Raw genomic sequence first — 19,250 nt, forward strand, 5'->3', positions numbered from 1 at the left:
CGTAGATGCTGCCTGGCCTGCTGAGTTCCTCCAGCATTTTGTGTGTGTTGCTTGTTCTACCTCCTTTTGTTCTCGACTTTTCTACCGGTGAGGACATGTTTTGTCCCATTCTCTATGGGTACGTAATGATATCAAACACCTTTGCCCTGGGCAACAAGTAGCTTTCAGATCACAAATGTGCCAGACTCCAGTGAGACAGACTACTGCCCTTCCCTTCATATTCATTGGGATTGCCATCAATCAGTTCACCACCGTTAGTCACCCGGGGGAGAGTTCAGAGGAAATATTTATGTAGAATGCAGAAACTGGTGATACCTGTGTGCATGTGGTGGTGCTAAAGTTGCCCGAGAATTTGCAAGTGGGAAGCAGTGGAGTGATATTTGGAAATCTGACTTTTTAAAGTGTAATTTAGCTAGCAAACCACATATGGACAATGTGCAAAAACTTTGGTGAGAAAATCATTCATTACCCGTTACAGGCCTGCTACATAGGTTGTGTGAGAGTGCAGATGAACTCGATCAAACCCAGAGAAGATCAAAGTTCCTATTGACAGTGAAAATGAATACATCTGAATGATAATAAAATACACTGCGCACATGTTGTCACTGGCTAAAAATGCACAGTACAAGCTTTACATGCACACTGGTCATTACAAATTAGAGGGGACATTGGCGGGAAGGTGGGGAGACCTCCAGTGTCCCTGATGTCCTCACCTACAAGATGTGCATCCAGCTGCAGCTTGTAACCCTGCACTTTAAGGAGTTGGTTCTTGAAATGGATGAATTCCAGATCATCCAGGAGTTGGAGGAGGTGCTAGATATGACATGAAGTGAGATGAGTTACACTCAAGGTGCAGGACACAGGCAACTGGGTGAGAATCAGGAAGGGGAAGGAGGTTAAATAGCCATCGCCGAGTACTCTTGTTGCTAGCCAACACAGCAACAGGTGGACCACTTTAGAAACTGTTGGGGGGAATTGCCTGGCAGAGGAAAGTCAGAGGGGTGATAGGGGATTGGTTAGTTAGGGGAACAGAACAAGAGGGGACTAATATCCTAGTAGTAAAACTTGCTAGAGGTAATGTTGGGGTGTGGGGGGGGGGGGCGGTGACGTGGTTAAAATAAATTGTAGGGGGAATGGGAGCCAGAATGACAGAACAGATAGTGGAGAGGGTGAATTGAATTGAATTGACTTTATTAAGTACATACTTCATAAACGTGAGGAGTAGAAATCTTTACGTTACGTCTCTATCTAAATGTGCAATGTGTAATTTATAATAGATAGTCTGTACAAAGGACAGTCAATATAACATCAAAATGCAATTGTATCAGCATGAATCAATCAGTCTGATGGCCTGGTGGAAGATGATGTCCCGGAGCCTGTTGGTCCTTTTGCTGTGGTACCGTTTCCTGGATGGTAGCAGCAGGAACAGTTTGTGGTTGTGGTGAATTTGGTCCCCGATATCCTTTGGACCCTTTTTACACACCTGTCTGTGTAAATGTACTGAATAGTGGGAAGTTCACATCTACTGATGAGCTGGGCTATCTGCACCACTCTCTGCAGTTTCCCGCGATTAAGGGAGGTACAGTTCCCATACCAGGCAGTGATGCGGCCAGTCACAATGCTCTCAATTGTGTCCCTGTAGAAAGTCCTCAGTGGCCCCATCCCAAAGTTCTAAATACTGTCTGAGGTGAAAGAGGTGCTGCTGCGCTCTTTTCACAACACAGCCGGTGCGTACACACCATGTGAGATGCTTGGTGATGTTTACACATTGGAGATGGCAGAAATGCCCTATTATTATAGAGACGGGAAGAGCATCAAAGAATTTAATGGTCATTCCAGATACCAGCACTGTGCCAAGGTACAAGATTATTTCTCTCTCCAACTTGAGTTGAACTTCACTGTAATGTCAGATCACACCTTGACAACTCAAGTCATTTCATCTGAAATGTTGTCCTTCACCCATTGATGGATTTTGTAAATCTTTTCACAGGTTAAAAATGACAAGGAATTTGTCTACGGGAACCTCAAACACAACATGCCAGTTTTGCTGTCTCTGTCCAGATATTTAAGAGAGGAGCAAGGGATTCACTCGATCATCCTTCCTGCTCAGACTGTGGGGAAGGATTCACTCAATCATCTGACCGACTGGTGTGCCCGTCATTTGCTGGGACACTGGGAGTGGATTTAGTCAGTCATTTCAACTGAAGGTACATCAGCAAGTTCACACTGGGCAAAGCCATTCATCTGTTCTGTGGGTGAGAAGGCATTCAGTTGGTCATACCACCTGTGGACACATCGGTCAGTTCTCTCTAGGCAGAGGCTGGTCATCTGCTGAATTTTTGGGGAAGGATTCACTCGGTCATCTGACCTAATGGCTCACCAGCGAGTTCACACTAGGGAGCGGCCGTTCACCTGCTCAGTCTGTCGGAAGGGATTCACTAGGTCATCTCACCTGCTGAGACACCAGTCAGTTCACACTGGAGAGAGGCCGTTCATCTGCTCAGACTGTGGGAAGGGATTCATTTGCTCATCCCAACTGAAGGTACATCAGCGAGTTCACACTGGGGAGAGGCCGTTCACCTGCTCAGACTGTGGGAAGGGATTCACTCAGTCATCCGACCTACTGGCACACCAGTCAGTTCATACTGGAGAGAGGCCATTCACCTGCTCAGAGTGTGGGAAGGGATTCACTTGCTCATCTCACCTACTGAGACACCAGTCAGTTCACACTGGAGAGAGGCCGTTCACCTGCTCAGACTGTGGGAAGGGATTCACTTCCTCATCTCACCTACTGAGACATCAGCGAGTTCACACTAGAGAGAGGCCGTTCACCTGCTCAGACTGTGGGAAGGGATTCACTTGCTCATCCGAGCTGAAGGTACATCAGAGAGTTCACACTGGGGAAAGGCCATTCACCTGCTCAAACTGCGGGAAGGGATTCAATCAGTCATCTGAACTGAAGGTACATCAGCGAGTTCACACTGGCGAGAGGCCATTCACCTGCTCAGACTGTGGGAAGGGATTCACTTGCTCATCCCTACTGAAGGTACATCAGCGAGTTCACACTGGGGAGAGGCCGTTCACCTGCTCAGATTGTGGGAAGGGATTCACTTTCTCATACAAACTGAAGGTACATCAGCGAGGTCACACTGGGGAGCGGCCGTTCATCTGCTCAGACTGTGGGAAGGGATTCACTTGCTCATCCCAACTGAAGGTACATCAGCGAATTCACACTGGGGAGAGGCCATTCACCTGCTCAGACTGTGGAAAGGGATTCACTCAGTCATCTGAACTGAAGGTACATCAGCGAGTTCACACTGGGGAGAGGCCATTCACCTGCTCAGTGTGTGGGAAGGGATTCACTCAGTCATTTAAACTGAAGGTACATCAGAGAGTTCACACCGGAGAGAGGCCGTTCACCTGCTTAGACTGTGGGAAGGGATTCACTCAGTCATCCATCCTAATGGCACACCAGCAAGTTCACAGTGGGGAGCAGCCGTTCACCTGCTCAGACTGTGGGAAGGGATTCACTCGGTCATCTCAACTGAAGGTACATCAGAGAGTTCACACTGGAGAGAGGCGGTTCACCTGTTCGACTATGGGAAGGGATTCACTCGGTCATCCGACCTAATGGCACATCAGCGAGTTCACACTGGAGAGAGGCCGTTCACCTGCTCAGACTGTGGGAAGGGATTCACCCGGTCATCCGACCTATTGGCACACCAGTTCATACTGGGCCGTTCACCTGCTCCGTGTGTGGGATTCACTGAGTCATCTCATCTACAGACAGCAGCGTTGTTCACACAGGGGAGAGGCCGATCACCTGCTCGGACTTTGGGAAAAGATTCTCTCAGCCAAATCAACCAAATGTGCACCATTGAGTGCACACTGGGGAGAGGCTGTTCACCTACTGTGAATGTGGGGACGTATTCACTCAGTCATCTAAGCTTATGTAACTCTCGCTTCGGCTAGCAGCTTAATATACGGGGTGATAGACCCCCACCCCAGCCCAGTCAAACTTAACAAATCTCGTTTGGGTGGATGCTGCTTGAGGTGTCCCCGTTACAAATTAGTATGCTCAAATAACAAGCAGTAAACAATATGTGATTAAATGATTGAGCTTTATAATTCTTACTTTGACCATAGCATTAGTAAAGAAAATTTTAAAAAAAGAAAAAGTGCCCACTCTCTCCATTTGCATCTTCTCATGTCTCCCTGGGAAAAGCCCGTGGTAATCTCTCTTCCAGACTCACAAGAAAGAACATTTCTGTCATTGGATAGTCCCAGACTCCAAAACCCTGTTATCTCTGGTCGTAACCTAAACATTGCTGCTACAGAGAAACCATCACAGCAGCAGGGCGTGGCAACGAATGACAGAGTAGTAACATTCGGAAGCTGATTGACAGAGAAAATCTTTTGTTTGTCTGACTGATGACACAAACTATACCCATGGCGAGGTGCTCCACTGGTCGAGGAACTTGTGTGCATTGGGAAATGCTTTATCTACTGAGGGAGTTGTTCCTGCTTGTTTATCCTGTAATATTATATCCGGATGGTTATTATGGACTGTCCTATCTGAAATAATGTATTGATTAACGTATAATTTTGTCACCATCTCGTCTTCTTAGATCGTTGGAATGTCTCCTATGGAGGGTCATACTCATTCCACTGTTTAATGTTTCCTTCCAGAGTGATGATTCATTTTTTTGAGTTGGCCTCTCATTTAAGTTTTCTGCTCTGTATTTCTTATCACGATTGCATATACACACATGGAGTGCTAAATCCAGTTCATTTTTGATTAAATCATATACTTAGAAGTTTTATCTGACTGTTGTGTGATCTTTCCTCATGTGTGTTATTTCTCTTCCTCCTTCTGTCCAAGGTCGTGTTAATCTCAGTGGGTTTGAGTGGAAATAGTCTTTTCTAAAGCTTTCTTAAGATCTTGTTTATCTTTCTAAATTTTACTGATTGAAATGGGACCAAGATATTTTTATTAAAAAAAAATCAATGTCGGTATTGATGAAAATGTTTATTGCCTGTGTTGTATTTGCTAATTATTGAGCTCTATTTGGTAGGTTTTTTAAAGCCTTGAACTAACTTTTGTCAAAGGTTTTCCGTATTCCGCACTACTTTCTATGTTCTTTGCTTGTTGATATTCCAGATACGTGGGTACCCAGAGTCCCGGTGAAGGGTCTTGGCCTGAAATGTTGATTCCCATCCATAGATGCTGCCTGACATGCTGAGCTCCTCCAGCACTTTGTGTGTAGTTCTCTAGATTTCTAGCATCTGCAGGTCCTCTTGTTTCCCAGATACTTACATATTTATTGAAAGATCAAGCTGCTATTGGGTTGTGCGGCTCTGTTGGTAAAATATTAAATAAAATAATTAGAAAGAGGTGGCATAGGGTTGGAAGGTGTAGAATATGTGGGTAGAATCAAAGAACAGCAAATGTACAAAAAAAAAGCCTTGTTGGGAATTGTATAGGGACCTCCAAACAGTAGTAAGAATGAGGTCCACAAATTTCAATGCGAAATAGAAAATACGTGCCATACGGGCAATGTTACAATAGTCATGGGGGATTGTCATGCAGGTGATTAGGAAAATCAGGATGGTGTTAGTCTCAAGAGGAGGAATTTCCTAGAATGCCTACAAGATGCTTTTTTTTCCGAGCAGCTCGTGGTTGAGCCCACTTGGGGATCAGATATTCTGGATTGTTGTAATGAACCGGAATTAATTAGGTCACTAAAGTCCAAAGAACACTTAGGGGCAAGTGCTCTTAATATGATCAAATTCACCCCGACATTAGAGAAGGAGAAGTTAAAGTCAGATGTGGAATAAAGAGAATTAGAGAGGCATGAGAGAAAAATTGGTCAAAATTGATTTAAAAAGAACACGGGCAGGGACAAAAATGGAGCAGCAATGGCTGGAATTTTTGGAAGCAATTTGGAAGGCACAGGATATATACAGTGGCATGCAAAAGTTTGGGCACCCCTGGTCAAAATTTCTGTTCCTGTGAACAGCTAAGCGAGTAAGAGATGACCTGATTACAAAAGGCATAAAGTTAAAGATGACACATTTCTTTAATATTTTAAGCAAGATTACATTTTTAGTTCCATCTTTTACAATTTCAAAATAACAAAGAAGGAAAAGGGCCCGAAGCAAAAGTTTGTGTGCCCTGTATTGTCAGTACTGAGTAACACCCCCTTTGGCAAGTATCACAGCTTGTAAACACTTTCTGTAGCCAGCCAAGAGTCTTCCAGTTCTTGTTTGGGTAAATGTCTGGGTTCAGTCATAAGTAGCAAAGTACTGACTGTGGAAATTACAAATCAGAATATTATTAGAGTCACAGAGAGCAGCAGTACTGAAACAGGCCCTTCTAGTCCATGCTGACCTGTTTTTGTTGTTACTGCCTAGTTCCAACTACCTGCACCAGAGCCTCCATACACCTCCCATCCACGTCCTCACTCAAATTCCTCTTTAGTGTCTAAATCGAACCCACATGCTCCACTTCCACTGGCAGCTCATTCCACACTCTCACCAACCTCTGAATGAAGAATTCCCCGAAAATAATTCACTTTCACCCTGAACGTATGCCCAATGTCAGGGTGAGAGGGAGGACGGGGCAGAGAGGGAAGACAGTAAGGGGAGGGGTGGTCAAATGCAGAGAGGGAAACAAAGCAGAGAGATTATACTGAAAATCTTTCAGAAAAAGTAATTGAACTTGCTGCAAACCTACTCTCCATATCCTGTACATTCTTAACCAAATTATTGATCGAGATGACAATAATGGTTGATGTTCAAAGTAAATGTTATTATCAGAGTACATATATGTCACCACATACAACCCGGAGATTGTTTTTCCTACAGGAACACTTAGCAAATCTATAGAATAGTAACAGGATCAATGAAAGATCAAGTGGAGCATAGAATTCAACAAACTGTGCAAATGCAAATATATTTAAATATCAATGAATAATGAGCGCAATGGGGTGTAACCCTGGGGAACCTCACTAGGCCCGGGCCTCGAGTCCAATAAACAGCCTCCCACCATCACTCTCTGCTTCCTACCTTCAAGACAACTGTGCATCCAGTGAGCCAGCTCTCCCTGGATCCCGTGTGATCTGACTTTCCACAGGAACTTACCATGTGAACCTTATCAAAGGCCTCACTGATGCCCATATCGGCCCCGATCCTGGGACAGAGGTGTCACTGATCAGAGGGCATAGATTTAAGCAGAGGATGCAGAGGTTTAGAGGGACATGAGGTGGAGATTTGTCACTCAGAGCGCAGCTGAAATCTGGAACTCACTGCCCGAGGTGGTGGTGGAGGCAGGTCCCTTCACAACATTTACGAAGAGGATGAGCATTGAAACTGCCGAGATACAGTCGGCTATGAACCAAGTGCTGATAAATGGGACCAGTGCAGACAGTGAGTGGACGGTCAGAACAGGTATGGCTGGCCAAATGCCTGTTTCCGTGCTGTGTGATCCACCACTCCGGACATGCTAAATTAACGATGGTGGCACCGCAAGGCGGTGATTTCAAAACTCCACATCCCTCTCCATCCTCAAATAAACCAGACTGCACCCCTTTGTCACCACTGGAAATAGCTATTTCTGACAAGGTAATATATCAGTGATTAAATCCGGCACCAAACACCGTGTTTTCATCCCTGCACATTGTAACTTGAACCATCTAACTGAGGGTCTGATGGAGACATAACCCCTGTCCTCTGCACATGTGATCACATCTCCCCTGCGTCTGACATTTCAAATACCCTCAGAAGGGTTTTCTGATTCAGTCTGAAGGTTATGTTACATTCAGCTCGTCGTCAGACCTGACAAACCATGTCTTCCCACAGCTGGTTCCACCTGTTGGTGTGTCCTCTTTCCTCCACCTCCAGGGAAGCTGCATCTCCACACAAACTCCTCACTTGAGACGACTGTCTGTACCCGTGACACAGGAAATCACATCACTGTCACTCTCCTGATACCGTGTCTGACTTGCTCACCTCCGGGTCTCCTCCCTCAACAAGCCTCTTCCTCAGTCACCGTCTGTGAGATTATATAAAAACACAATTACTGTAAAATGATCTATCAGACAGCTCCTGTACCCCTCCACCCCGGACGATGGTTTGCTGATTAAAACTCTCTCTCCTCAGGCCCTTCCCTACTCCCTTTCCCCTTGCAAACTCCAGCTATGCCAGCTGATGCGAATCCACTGTGAGGATATTTATATCTCACAGGAGGATGTAGAAACCCGTGTTGTTCTCTGATACAGAGGTCACTGACACCCCACCGCCATCCCAAACTGCATCAACAGCCCATGACGCTGACAGCTCTTCCAGACACTGGGGCTTTGTAACAAACACCATGTTAACAGCAAGATAAGACAGTAATTCATTTGAAGAGAGAATTGCTGCTTCCTGAAAGGACACGCGAGCGTCCGATACAACGGAGCAGATCCTCCCCTGTTTACAACTTTATTTGACCCAGGTCACGGAACGTCCGATCATCCCACTTTCTCACAACAACAACCCCAACCCCCCCCCCCCCCCCCGACTACGGCCCCGCACCCTTCCCTCCTCTCCCCACACCCACAGTCCACCCATAACCTCTACCCACACACACAGGCAGATCCCCTTTACCCCAAACCCCTCCGAGCCTGGGAACCACAACTAACTGATCCCACAGCCCGGGCTCGGGCGCAAAGCTAAAACCGGGGCTGCGGGACCGGAGAGCCCGGAGCCTCCAGCCGTCCGGCAGAGCTCGTTCCCGGCACTTTTCATAGAAACATAGAAAACCTACAGCACAATACAGGCCCTTCGGCCCACAAAGTTGTGCTTCCACGGCAGCCGGCCCCTGATTTCCACAAACCCGAGATCAGACCCTTCTTCACGGACGCCTAAACAGAATAATAGCTACGGTCGGCACTGCGCCTGCGTTTAGCAGGTTCTGGGCTGCACCTGCCGTGGCCGGAGGTCCCTACAGAGGGACACAGTGGCCGGAGGCGGGAGGGACAACGGAGAGGTAGATCGCAAACGCGACAAAGTCTGCAGATGCCCGAAATCCAAAGCAACACAAACAAAATGCTGGCGGAACTCAGCCGGCCGGGCAGCATCTATCAGAGAGAAAAATCACACTCCCACCCCACCCCCCGCATAAAACAATGCAATCAGAGGTTTATGATCATTTTCAACATCAAAAGATTGCCCTGACACAAACTGATGAAATGCCTCACAAGGAAACATAATGCTGAGCAATTCTTTTTCAATCTGGGCACAACGTGTTTCTGGATCAGATAATGAACGAGTTGCATCCGCCACTTGTAGCCATTCCTTATCATGTTATGATCATTTTCAACATCAATAGATTCCCCAGAGGGAATCGGAATGAAAATGTTTGGACACCAGGAAGTCCCGCTCGGAGCGGATAGTTCAAAGGTTAATTTATTATCAAAGCAGGTATCCGTAAACAATTCTTGAGCTTTTTTTCTTCTCCAGAAAACCACGAAACAAAGAAAGAGCATGAAAGTTGTTCAGAGAGAAAATTCAAACTCCCATGTCAACCCCCGCATCAAAAAGATAGCATACCGATCATCAAACCCCCCCAAAACCCACCCCTCACGCACAAAAGGGAATAATATCATCGACTGCCCCCCCCCCCAGAAAAAACACTCCTACCCCGCACAACTGCGGAGGAGCCGGTGTCACCAGTGTAGAGGCGGCCGCATCGGGAGCAGCGGACACAACGGGCGACCCCGGAAGATTCACAGGTGAAGTGTCGCCTCACCTGGAAAGATGTTTGGATAACGGAGAGAGATCGACCGTCCGGCCCTTTCACTGTGACACCCCGAACTCCACATCCAATCCGTCCAAACGAATCTGGGTGAACTTTAATGACCAATAAAAATAATTCCTCTCAGCGATCAGCTGTCTGAGTGATTCCCTGACTCTGAGAGGAAGGGGTGTCTATGGTCCGCACTGTCAGGGTGTTGAGCTTACCAGGAGACAAAGACTGCAGGGACGAGAGGTTTTCTGTTGACTAATAACTGTGTGTGGACCCCGCTGGCAATTCTGGTGTTGTGACCCGAATCGAGACAAACACCACGCTGCCCACTCCACCAACAACACGGCACAGCCGGACACATAACAGGGGACTTTACATCCCACAACACGGGATTCAGTGATGAAACCCGTGATTAATGTTGTTGTCCCACCGAAAAATCCATTGAAGTGCTTTTAAATACGAGCGCTCCCCACAGGTGACGTCACACAGATCCCCCCCCCCACGCGCCTGACGTCACACATAGGCTCCTCACACCGGGATCTGCCCTGACGGGCGCGGTCTTACGTCACCCACGTGCTGCTGTACTCGAGCTTTATCGGTTTAACGGCTGGGCTAATAATTAGCTGTTTATAAACATAGACTGATTTAACTGAAACCTGCACATTTCCTGTGTGGGTCTGAATTGTGTGTCGGGATGGGATGGGATGGGAATCGAAATTATAACTCTGAGAACTCTGTGACCTGAGGCTGGAGGGAAAGGGATCGGGGAAGATATGGAGGGAAAAACTAAATACGTGTCTGGTGTAAATCTGGAAATAATATAGGGAAATAATGAAATAATTTGGGAAATGCGGCGGTGGGTCGGGCAATACGTGAAGGGGGGGAAGAACAGTTACCGAGTCACGTGATCCTGTTTTACCGCAGATCGTCTGCATTTTCCGAGGCTCCGCCCAACGCCCGTGACGCAATAAGCACATTGCGCATGCTCACATTCCCGGGAACGGCAGCGTTGTTTTTTCGTTCTTTGTGAAAGCGGGACGGCGGTGAGATCGGGATCGGGAGGGAGTTCTCGCCCCCTTGGATGGGGAGCCGGATACGGATTATTCTCTGCGGGGCAACACCAACAATTTCCCTTCGGTGAGTATTGAAGCCGGTCCCGAGCGGGGAGGTCTGACGTTGGGTAGTGAGTTAACTTTCCCGAACTCAAACAAGAGAAAATCTGCAGATGCTGGAAATGCGAGCAACGCGCACAAAATGCTGGAGGAACTCAGCAGGCCGGGCAGCATCTAGGGGAAGAATACAGTCGATATTACCGGCCGAAACCCTTCGGCAGCACTGGAGAATAAAAGGTGGGGGTGGGGAAAGGGAGAGAGAAACGCAAGGTGATCGGTGAAACCTGAAGGTGGAGGGGATGAACTTTCCCGAACTGGCGGCCTCGCCTCGCTTCCTTCACAGAATCTGCCGGGGTCGGTCCGGGTTGTGAGACCTTCGCAACGAACCGTCTGAGATGAGCCGCCGCTCTGCCCCTGTTGTTCTGGTCCTATTAGCAGGATGAAGTAAAACATGTTTCTGTACTGTTACTGACAGAGAATTGTACAATTTATGTTCCGTGTGTTATCTGAATGTACTTGCCTGTGATGCTGCCACAAGTCAGTGGTTCTCTGTACCTGTACCTTCCCGTACTTGTGCACTTGGCAATAAATTCAACAGGACCTGAGAAATCTCACTGAGATTTGATTAGTGATGATCATCTTGGCAGCTCGGTAGGTCGAATGCATGAGACAGTACACTGTTAAATGCAAAACCCTGAACAGTGTTGATGATCAGAGGGATCTTAGACTCCCAAGTTCATCGCTCCCTGAAAGAGACTGCACAGATTGATCGGGTGGTTAAGAAGGCAAATGGCATGGTTGTCTTTATTAGTTGAAGCACTGAGTTCAAAACTCATGAAGTTGTGTTGCAGCTTTGAAAAACTAGTTAGCCCACATCTGGAGTGTTTCATACAGTTCTGGTCGCCCCCATTCTCGGAAGGATATCGGGGCTTTGGAGATGGTGCAGAAGAGGTTTACCAGGATACTGCATGGATTAGAGGGCATGAGCTATAACGGGACTTTGGACAATCTTATGTTGTTTTCTCTGGAGTGAGACTGGATAGATGTTTATAAATTACCAGAGGATTAGAAGCAGTGTCTCAGAAGGCAGCGTCCGTTGTTCAGGAACTCCGGCACCCAGGGCTGTCCTTTTCTCAATGTTACCATCAGATAGCGAGGTACAGAAGCCTGAAGGAACACACTCAGTGATTCAGAAACAGTTTCTTCCCCTCTGCCATCTGATTTCCAAATGGACATTGAACCCTTGAACACGACCTATGCCTCTCATAATCTTATACACCTCTATCAGGTCACCTCTTATCCTCCGTCACTCCAAGGAGAAAAGGCCGAGTTCACTTCACCTTTTCTCATGAGGCATGCTCCCCAATCCAGGCAACATCCTTGTAAACCTCCTCTGCACTCTTTCTAAGGTTTCCACATTCTTCCTGTAGTTAGGTGACCAGAATTGAGCAAAGTGGAGTGTGACCAGGGTCCTGTATAGCTGCAACATTACCTCTCAGCTTCTAAACTCATTCCCACGATTAATAAAGGTCAATGCACCATACATCATCTTAACCATTAGAGTCAACCTGCGTAGCAGCTTTGAGTGTCCTATGGACTTGGGCCCCAAGATCCCACTGATCCTCCACACTGCCATGAGTCTTATCATTAATGCTATATTCTGCCATCATGTTTGACCAAACAAAATGAACAACTTCAAACTTATCCGGGTTGAACTCCAATTGCGACCTCTCAGCCCAGTTTTGCATCCTTTTGGTGTCCCGCTGTGACCTCTAACACCCTCCACACTATCCACAACACCCCCAAGCTTTGTGTCATCAGCAAATTTACTAACACATCCCTTCACTTCCTCATCCAGGTCATTTTATAAAAATCACGAGCAATGGTCCCAGATATATGTATACTGTAATTGATTTAGTTATTTAATTTTATTATTTTATTTTTTTCTTCTATATTATGTATTGCATTGAACTGCTGCTGCAAAATTAACAAATTTCATGACGCACGCCAGTGATAATAAAACTGAATCTGAGTGGACAGGTGATATATTTTTTCTGGGGGTTGAAATGTCTAATACATTTAAGGTGAGAGGAGATGTAAGTGGCAAGGTTGTCTCTTTCCACAGAAGTGGTAGGTAGCTGGACTCTCTGCCTGGGGTGGGAGATCCCACCAGTCACGTGATCCCGTTTGCCCCTCCCATTTAAACACCGATGTAACAATCCCTTCGCTCATGCTCACAGACTCCGGGTGGGCGGTGTTTTCCTTTCCGCTCAGTACTGAAGTGGATTGTCTGTGGGATCAGAGAAGGTGTCCTCGCCTCCTGGGTCAGGGAGCCAGGGGTCGGATCACTGTCTGTGGGCCAAAGATATTGCTTTCCCATCGGTGAGTATTGAGACCGATCCCGAGCGGGGAGATCTGATGTTGGCCGTGAGCCCCGAACTGAGGACCAATTACTCATTTATTTTCCGATTATCTGGGCTGGTCAGAAATGTGTTGACTTCACTTAATCTGCATTGAACGATCCAGAACTGGAGCCCAGGCTGTCTATTTCTGCAGAGTTGAAATGGGTAACCCACGGACAGGTCACATAAGGCTTTTTCCTGCAGAACTCTCCCGCCCTCCGGTTTGTGATGCAAGATCACATGTTGTGTTGGGGAAATCTGATGTTGGCCACTGAGTCCCGTTAACTTCCCCCAACTCGCCTCGCTTCCTGAGGCTCCTCACATTTGTCCGTGAGCTTTCTGGCTGTTGTGTCTTCTCCCGGACTAGGGTGGGTGAGAAAGGAGAACGTCCCAGGTTGTGGGGATCTTTGATTTCACTGCCTGCTTTACCGAGGGACTGGGAAGTCTAGGGCTAGAGTGGTCTCTGTGATGTGCTGATCTGGATCCAAAGGTCTCTGCAGATCCTCACAGTCATGAGCAGAGTAGTTACCATAAAAAGCATGAAGTGTCCGGATGGAAAGCTTGTTGATAAAAATACGGTGAGGATCAAAGTATATCTGGCAAAGTTCTTACTGTTTGTTCTAACTTTGTCATTTTGGAATCCTTTATACAGTAGTATGTACCATTAATTCAGTATCTGCATATTGCTGGAGAACCATCAGTGATTGTCCTTGATCTCTTCTCCCATCTGGTTCCATCTGCTCATTCCCTGCCCATCTTGTTCAACCTCTGTCCAGTCTCTTCCCCCCCCAGCTTCAGTGATATGCATCAACTATCTGGGTCAACCTTGGTCCACCCTGTATCTCACCTTTTCAGTGATATATATCAGCAGTCCTTCTAACCATTGTCTTCATTGTGAACTATTCTTTTACACCTTTGACCTCACTGAGTTATTTCCAAAATCACTTTTTGTTAGCTGGAATGGCAGAGGGTCATCAGGTACCAGTTCTGTTGTGTATTGGTGTGGAGGTGCTAGTTTATGAACAGTGACGGGCTGACACACTTCATCATATTACAGTCAGCAAAGAGTACTGGGAGAGTTGGTGCTTGGACTCTAGTCCTGTGATGGCTTTGACTTTGGTTAGTGTTTCTACAGAAGGGGCTGGATGGTCATCCTTCTGCAATGAAGCAGAAATTTCGAGCAGCTGCACATTGGTTGTGGGGAAATCCCGGACTGCACTACCCAGTGTGAGATTCAGGGATGATGTGTGAAACTCTCAGGGTCGGTGAGCAGCAGATTCAGCTGTGTGATTGTGAGGTTTGGTCCTGGGATAACACAGTTTTTGATCCAGGTAAAATGGACCCAGGATTGAGCTGCTTGGGCTTATGAGGTGTTAAGTGTGTACTTCTGATGTAGGATCAGATGTTTGTTTCTGGAGTTCCTTTGGAAGCATTGATTACTAATCTGAGGAGTGGCTATGAGTAAATGGGCTTTTCTGTGTTTACAGCAGTTTGGTGTTCAAACTGTGTTTAGAAATCCCCCCTCTCACTGTCACCTGTTGGCCACTCGGTGCAAGTCAAGCAGAATCTCAAGTTGCGGGAGATCTGCACTAAAAACTGAAAATGTTTGAAGTCATTCTGACGAAACGTTATTAACCTGAATTGTAATGTTTGTTCCTCTCCCCACAGCTGTCCCTTACCTGCCGAGCATTTCTGGTAATTGCAGCTTCTTTTTATTACATTCACCCTGGACTGGTTGATATTTCCTGAAATTGACCTGATTTAACCTGGGAATGGAAATGGCTCGTTCTGTGCTGGTACAACAGTGGAGAAAGCACAACTTTCCCTATAAATTAACCTGGTAGCAATTTGTCTGTTTTTCCTGGAAATGTGTTCAGTACAGTTGTTGCTAACAAGGTTCACATGAATAATCTCAGGAAAGATTGGATTTATGTGTGAGGAGCATTTGATTGTTCTGGACCTATGGTCAATGGAGTTCAGAGGGACGGTGGGGGTGGTGGAGGGATGTATGGTTAAGTAAACCTACCAAATGCTGAAAAGCCTGGTTACAGTGGACATGGAGAGGTGGTTTCCATTAGACAGAGAGTCTGTGATATGAAAGCACAATCTCAGAATAAAGATGAGAAACTTTAAAACTGAGAAAAAATGTGTTGTCCAAAAGATGTCTGATCTGTGGAGTTTGTTGCAGCAGAGGTTGGTTGAGGCTGCCATTTGGGTATATTTATGACAGAGATTAATATATTCCAGATTGCTAAGTAGCTGCAGGGTTACAGGAGGAAGGCAGGAATATTGTGTTGGAATAAAAATCAACCAGGGTTGAATGGTGGGGCAGACCAGATGGATTGAATCATCTAATTCTGTTCCTGACTGAATGATGGCTCCTTATCCCATATTATTTTGTGACATGTGACGGACAATAAAAGATTGTTTACTGAGATCATTATATCTGCATTCAACTTTTAACTTCCAGTGAGTTTTGTTCTTAGTAACATTAAGCAGAAATGTTTGGTTCTCCTTTTTTATTGTTAATGTGCTTTATTATCTCTCTGGTTAAAGTTAGACCTGCGGTGAGAGGTCTATTGGAAGAAATACCCCAACTGGAAGCAAACCACAGCTGAAGAAGGGAACAGCAACAAGTGAACCAGCCCGAGGATTGAGAGCATCAACTGGAGAGAACCCTTCTGACTTAGAATTTCCATTGACTCAGTCAGGAGAAAGTTTGGTGAGTCTCATTTAGACAAACATTGAAGTCATGGTTGAGCATGGTACGATGAATGTGCTGAGTTGTGTATGTCACAATGCAAGAAGCATCATAGGAAAGCCAGATGAGCTCAGGAAAGGGAATTATGATATTGTACACATTATTGGAACTTGTTTACACCCAACAGTCTTAGGGATGTAGAGGAACAAATTTGTAGAGAGATTGCAGACCATGCCGAGAAACAAAAGTTGATTCAGTAAGTGATTTTAACTTTCCATATACAGGCAGTCCCTGGGTTACATATGAGTTCCGTACCTGAGTCAATCTTTAAGACAGATTTGTACGTATGTCGGAACAAGTACATCCGATATTATTTAGCGTCAGTTAGTCAAACATTTGTCTTAGTATATAGTATATATTTTACTTTTCTATGCATATAAAACAGTTAAGAAATGTAAGTATTCCAATAATTAAACTATCGTGTTGCTTAGTAATAATTGTAGCTTTCATCATGGCAGGGACTTTCACATGCTCCATTATTCTTAATTTATCCATTATCATTTAGATGTGTTATGATAGTTGACCGTCTGTAGCCTAACGCTTTTCCAATGACAGATGGCATTTCACCTCTTTCCAAACGCTTTATTATTCGCACTTTATTTTCAAATGCGATCGCTTCCTGTCAATGGAACAGAAACACTGCAGGCGGTGGGTGCCGACCTGCGCCAGCTCCCGAGGTCCACTGGGTCCTAAGAACTGCAGCACTAAATTCCCCAGGTCCTGAACTGCACCGCACTGAGACAGGTTAAATGGGACAAGAGGGGGCTGTGCTGGGTTTGGGTATTTGATCTTCCACAATATTCTGTGTGGGAATTTAAACTGGAGGTGGCAGTGTTTTTTTTTTTTTACGAGGTCGAGTTGCGAGCTCGACACCAACCCTGCATGGAGGGTACGGGAGTCACTGGATCGACATCAACCCGGCACGGGAGCAGTCTGTCACTAAAACAAACTCGGGAACCTCCGTTCTCTAGCCCGGTGCTGAGCTGACTGCGCCACCAGCTGACAGGAATGGCGGGAGGGGGGTGTGAGGTCAGGGTAAATCTTACTAAGAAAAATTTAAGCCCAATACAAAGTTAAACACTCAACACAGTGTCAATGGCAATGACTTAAAATGGCGGACTGCATTCTCCTTCCTCGGTTCGTAAGTACAAGTTGTCCGTAAGTCGGACTTCGTAACTCAGGGACTACCTGTATTGACTGGGACTCGAATAGTGTAAAAGGGGTAGATGGGGTAGAGTTTCTCAAATGTGCCCTTAATCAGTATGTAGAATTCCTGATGTAGAAGTGTGCAATAAGCTGTTAGGAATTGATCAGGGCTGGTGACAGAAATTAGTGATCATAATGCCATGAAATTCAGAATAAAGATGGAAAAAGAGAGGTCTGGACCACGGGTTGAGATTCTAAATTGGAGAAAGGTCAATTTTGATAGTATCAGGAAGGATCTGACAAGTGTGGTTTGGGACAGGCTGTTTCCTGGAAAAGGAGTACTTGGTAAGTGGGAGGCTTTGAGAAGTGAAATTTTGAGAGTGCAGAGTTTGTATGTGCCTAACAACATAAAAGTTGAAACGTAACCAGTGCAGAAAACTTGACTTTCAGGAAATATTGAGGCCCCGGATATTTTGTTCCTCTAAATGCCTCAGACTGTTGGGTGCTGCCAAGACGCATTAATGACTACAATATTATAATTCCACATCCTGCGTTCATCTGAGATTTTTTTAGTTGTCTTCTGTTAGGTTCTAAAAGCTTCAAAATAGTGTTTGCTCTTTTGTTTCCCCTCTCTTTGGCTTTTATGTTGTCTTTGGCTTCTCATTTCAGCCACGGTTGTGTCCTCCTGCCTTTCCAATGCTTCCACTTTTTTGGGATGCATCGATCACTCAGCTTCCGAATTGCTCCCAGAAACTCCAGCCATTGCTGCTCCATTGTCACTCCTACCTTTTCCCTTCCAAACAAGTTTGGCCAGCTTCTCCGACATAGAAACATGGAGAAGTTCAGTACAGAAAGAGGCTATTTGGCCCATCTAGTCAATGCTGAAAAAAACCATTTAAGCTGTGCAACTACCTGCACCATCACCCTCCATACCCCTACCATCCAGCCTCCCATCCAAACTTCTTTTAAATTGTGAAACCAAGCTCATATTCACCACTGGTGCTGACATCTCATTCCACACTCTCACAACCATTTCAGTAAAGAGCTTTTCCAAATGTTCCCATTAAATTTTCAACTTTTCCACTTACTTCTGGTTCTGGTTCTGGTTATCATTGCACCCAACCTCAGTGGAAAATCCTCCTTCCATTTACCCTATCTTTACCCTTATAATGTTGTATACTTCTGACAAATACTCAAAGCAATGTATAATTTCATTCTTTATGTTTAGAGCATTTTTAAGTGTATAAGATGATGAGGGGTATTGATCGTGTGGACAGCCAGATGTTTATTCCCAGGGCTGAAATGGCTAACACGAGGGGACATAGTTTTAAGGTGCTTGGAAATAGATACCGAGTGGATGTCAGGGGTAAGTTTTTCACACAGAGAGTGGTGGGTGTTTGGAATGCTCTGCCGGCTATTTGTGTGAGAGTGTTTCAGTTACTGTGGGGCCAGCACCCATGCAGCTCAGTGGGAACAGGGAATAATACCAATGGAGAGAGTCAAACTGAGCCAAGGCACAGATTGGAGATGGCAGAAATGCCGCATTCTTATAGAGACAGGAAGAACATCAGAGAGTTTGATGGTCATTCCAGATACCAGCACTGTGCCCAGTTAGAAGGTCATTTCTCTCTCCAAATTGGGTTGAACTTCACTGTAACAGTGTGATGTCAGATCACACCTTGACAACTCAAGTGATCTCAGCTGAAATGTTGTTCTAAACCAATTGATGGATTTTGTAAATCTTTTTACAGTTTAAAAATGACAAGGAATTCGTCTACGGGAATGTCTAACACAACACACACGTTTTGCTGCCTCTTTTGATATTTAAGATGTGGAGCAAGGGATTCACTCGATTATCCTTCCTGCTCAGACTGCGGGGAAGGATTCACTCGGTCATTTCAACTGAAGGTACATCAGCAAGTTCACACTGGGACAAGGCCATTCACCTGTTCTGTTTGTGAGAAGGGATTCAGTCGTCTTCCCACCTGTGACACACTAGTCAGATCACACTGGGCAGAAGCTGGTCATCTGCTGAATTTGTG

General features: G+C 45.7%; 1 protein-coding gene and 1 long non-coding RNA gene across 5 annotated transcripts in view; both read left to right on the forward strand.

Annotated features, from left to right (window-relative positions):
* LOC140720923 (uncharacterized) overlaps positions 1–19,250 on the forward strand; it is a 443,642-nt gene that overhangs the window by 423,230 nt on the left and 1,162 nt on the right. Inside the window, exon 5 of one of the 3 annotated variants that reach the window (XM_073035771.1) lies at positions 2,488–3,143. The exons of 1 other annotated variant lie outside the window; for it this stretch is intronic. In XM_073035771.1, the coding sequence (XP_072891872.1) occupies positions 2,488–3,143 (656 nt within the window). Of the gene's footprint in view, positions 1–2,487; positions 3,535–19,250 lie in introns of all 3 variants that reach the window. One more of the 3 variants, XM_073035772.1, reaches the window with a different exon arrangement.
* Positions 10,805–19,246, forward strand: LOC140720932 (uncharacterized). 2 transcript variants are annotated; one of them, XR_012097278.1, is made up of 3 exons: positions 10,805–10,924; positions 15,858–16,023; positions 18,960–19,246. It is a non-coding gene; the product is annotated as an uncharacterized lncRNA (long non-coding RNA). The 2 variants fall into 2 exon arrangements; XR_012097279.1 differs by having other exon boundaries at positions 15,862–16,023.

This window comes from Hemitrygon akajei, unplaced genomic scaffold (assembly GCF_048418815.1).
Source record: "Hemitrygon akajei unplaced genomic scaffold, sHemAka1.3 Scf000048, whole genome shotgun sequence".
In the NCBI taxonomy this organism is placed as follows: Eukaryota; Metazoa; Chordata; class Chondrichthyes; order Myliobatiformes; family Dasyatidae; genus Hemitrygon; species Hemitrygon akajei.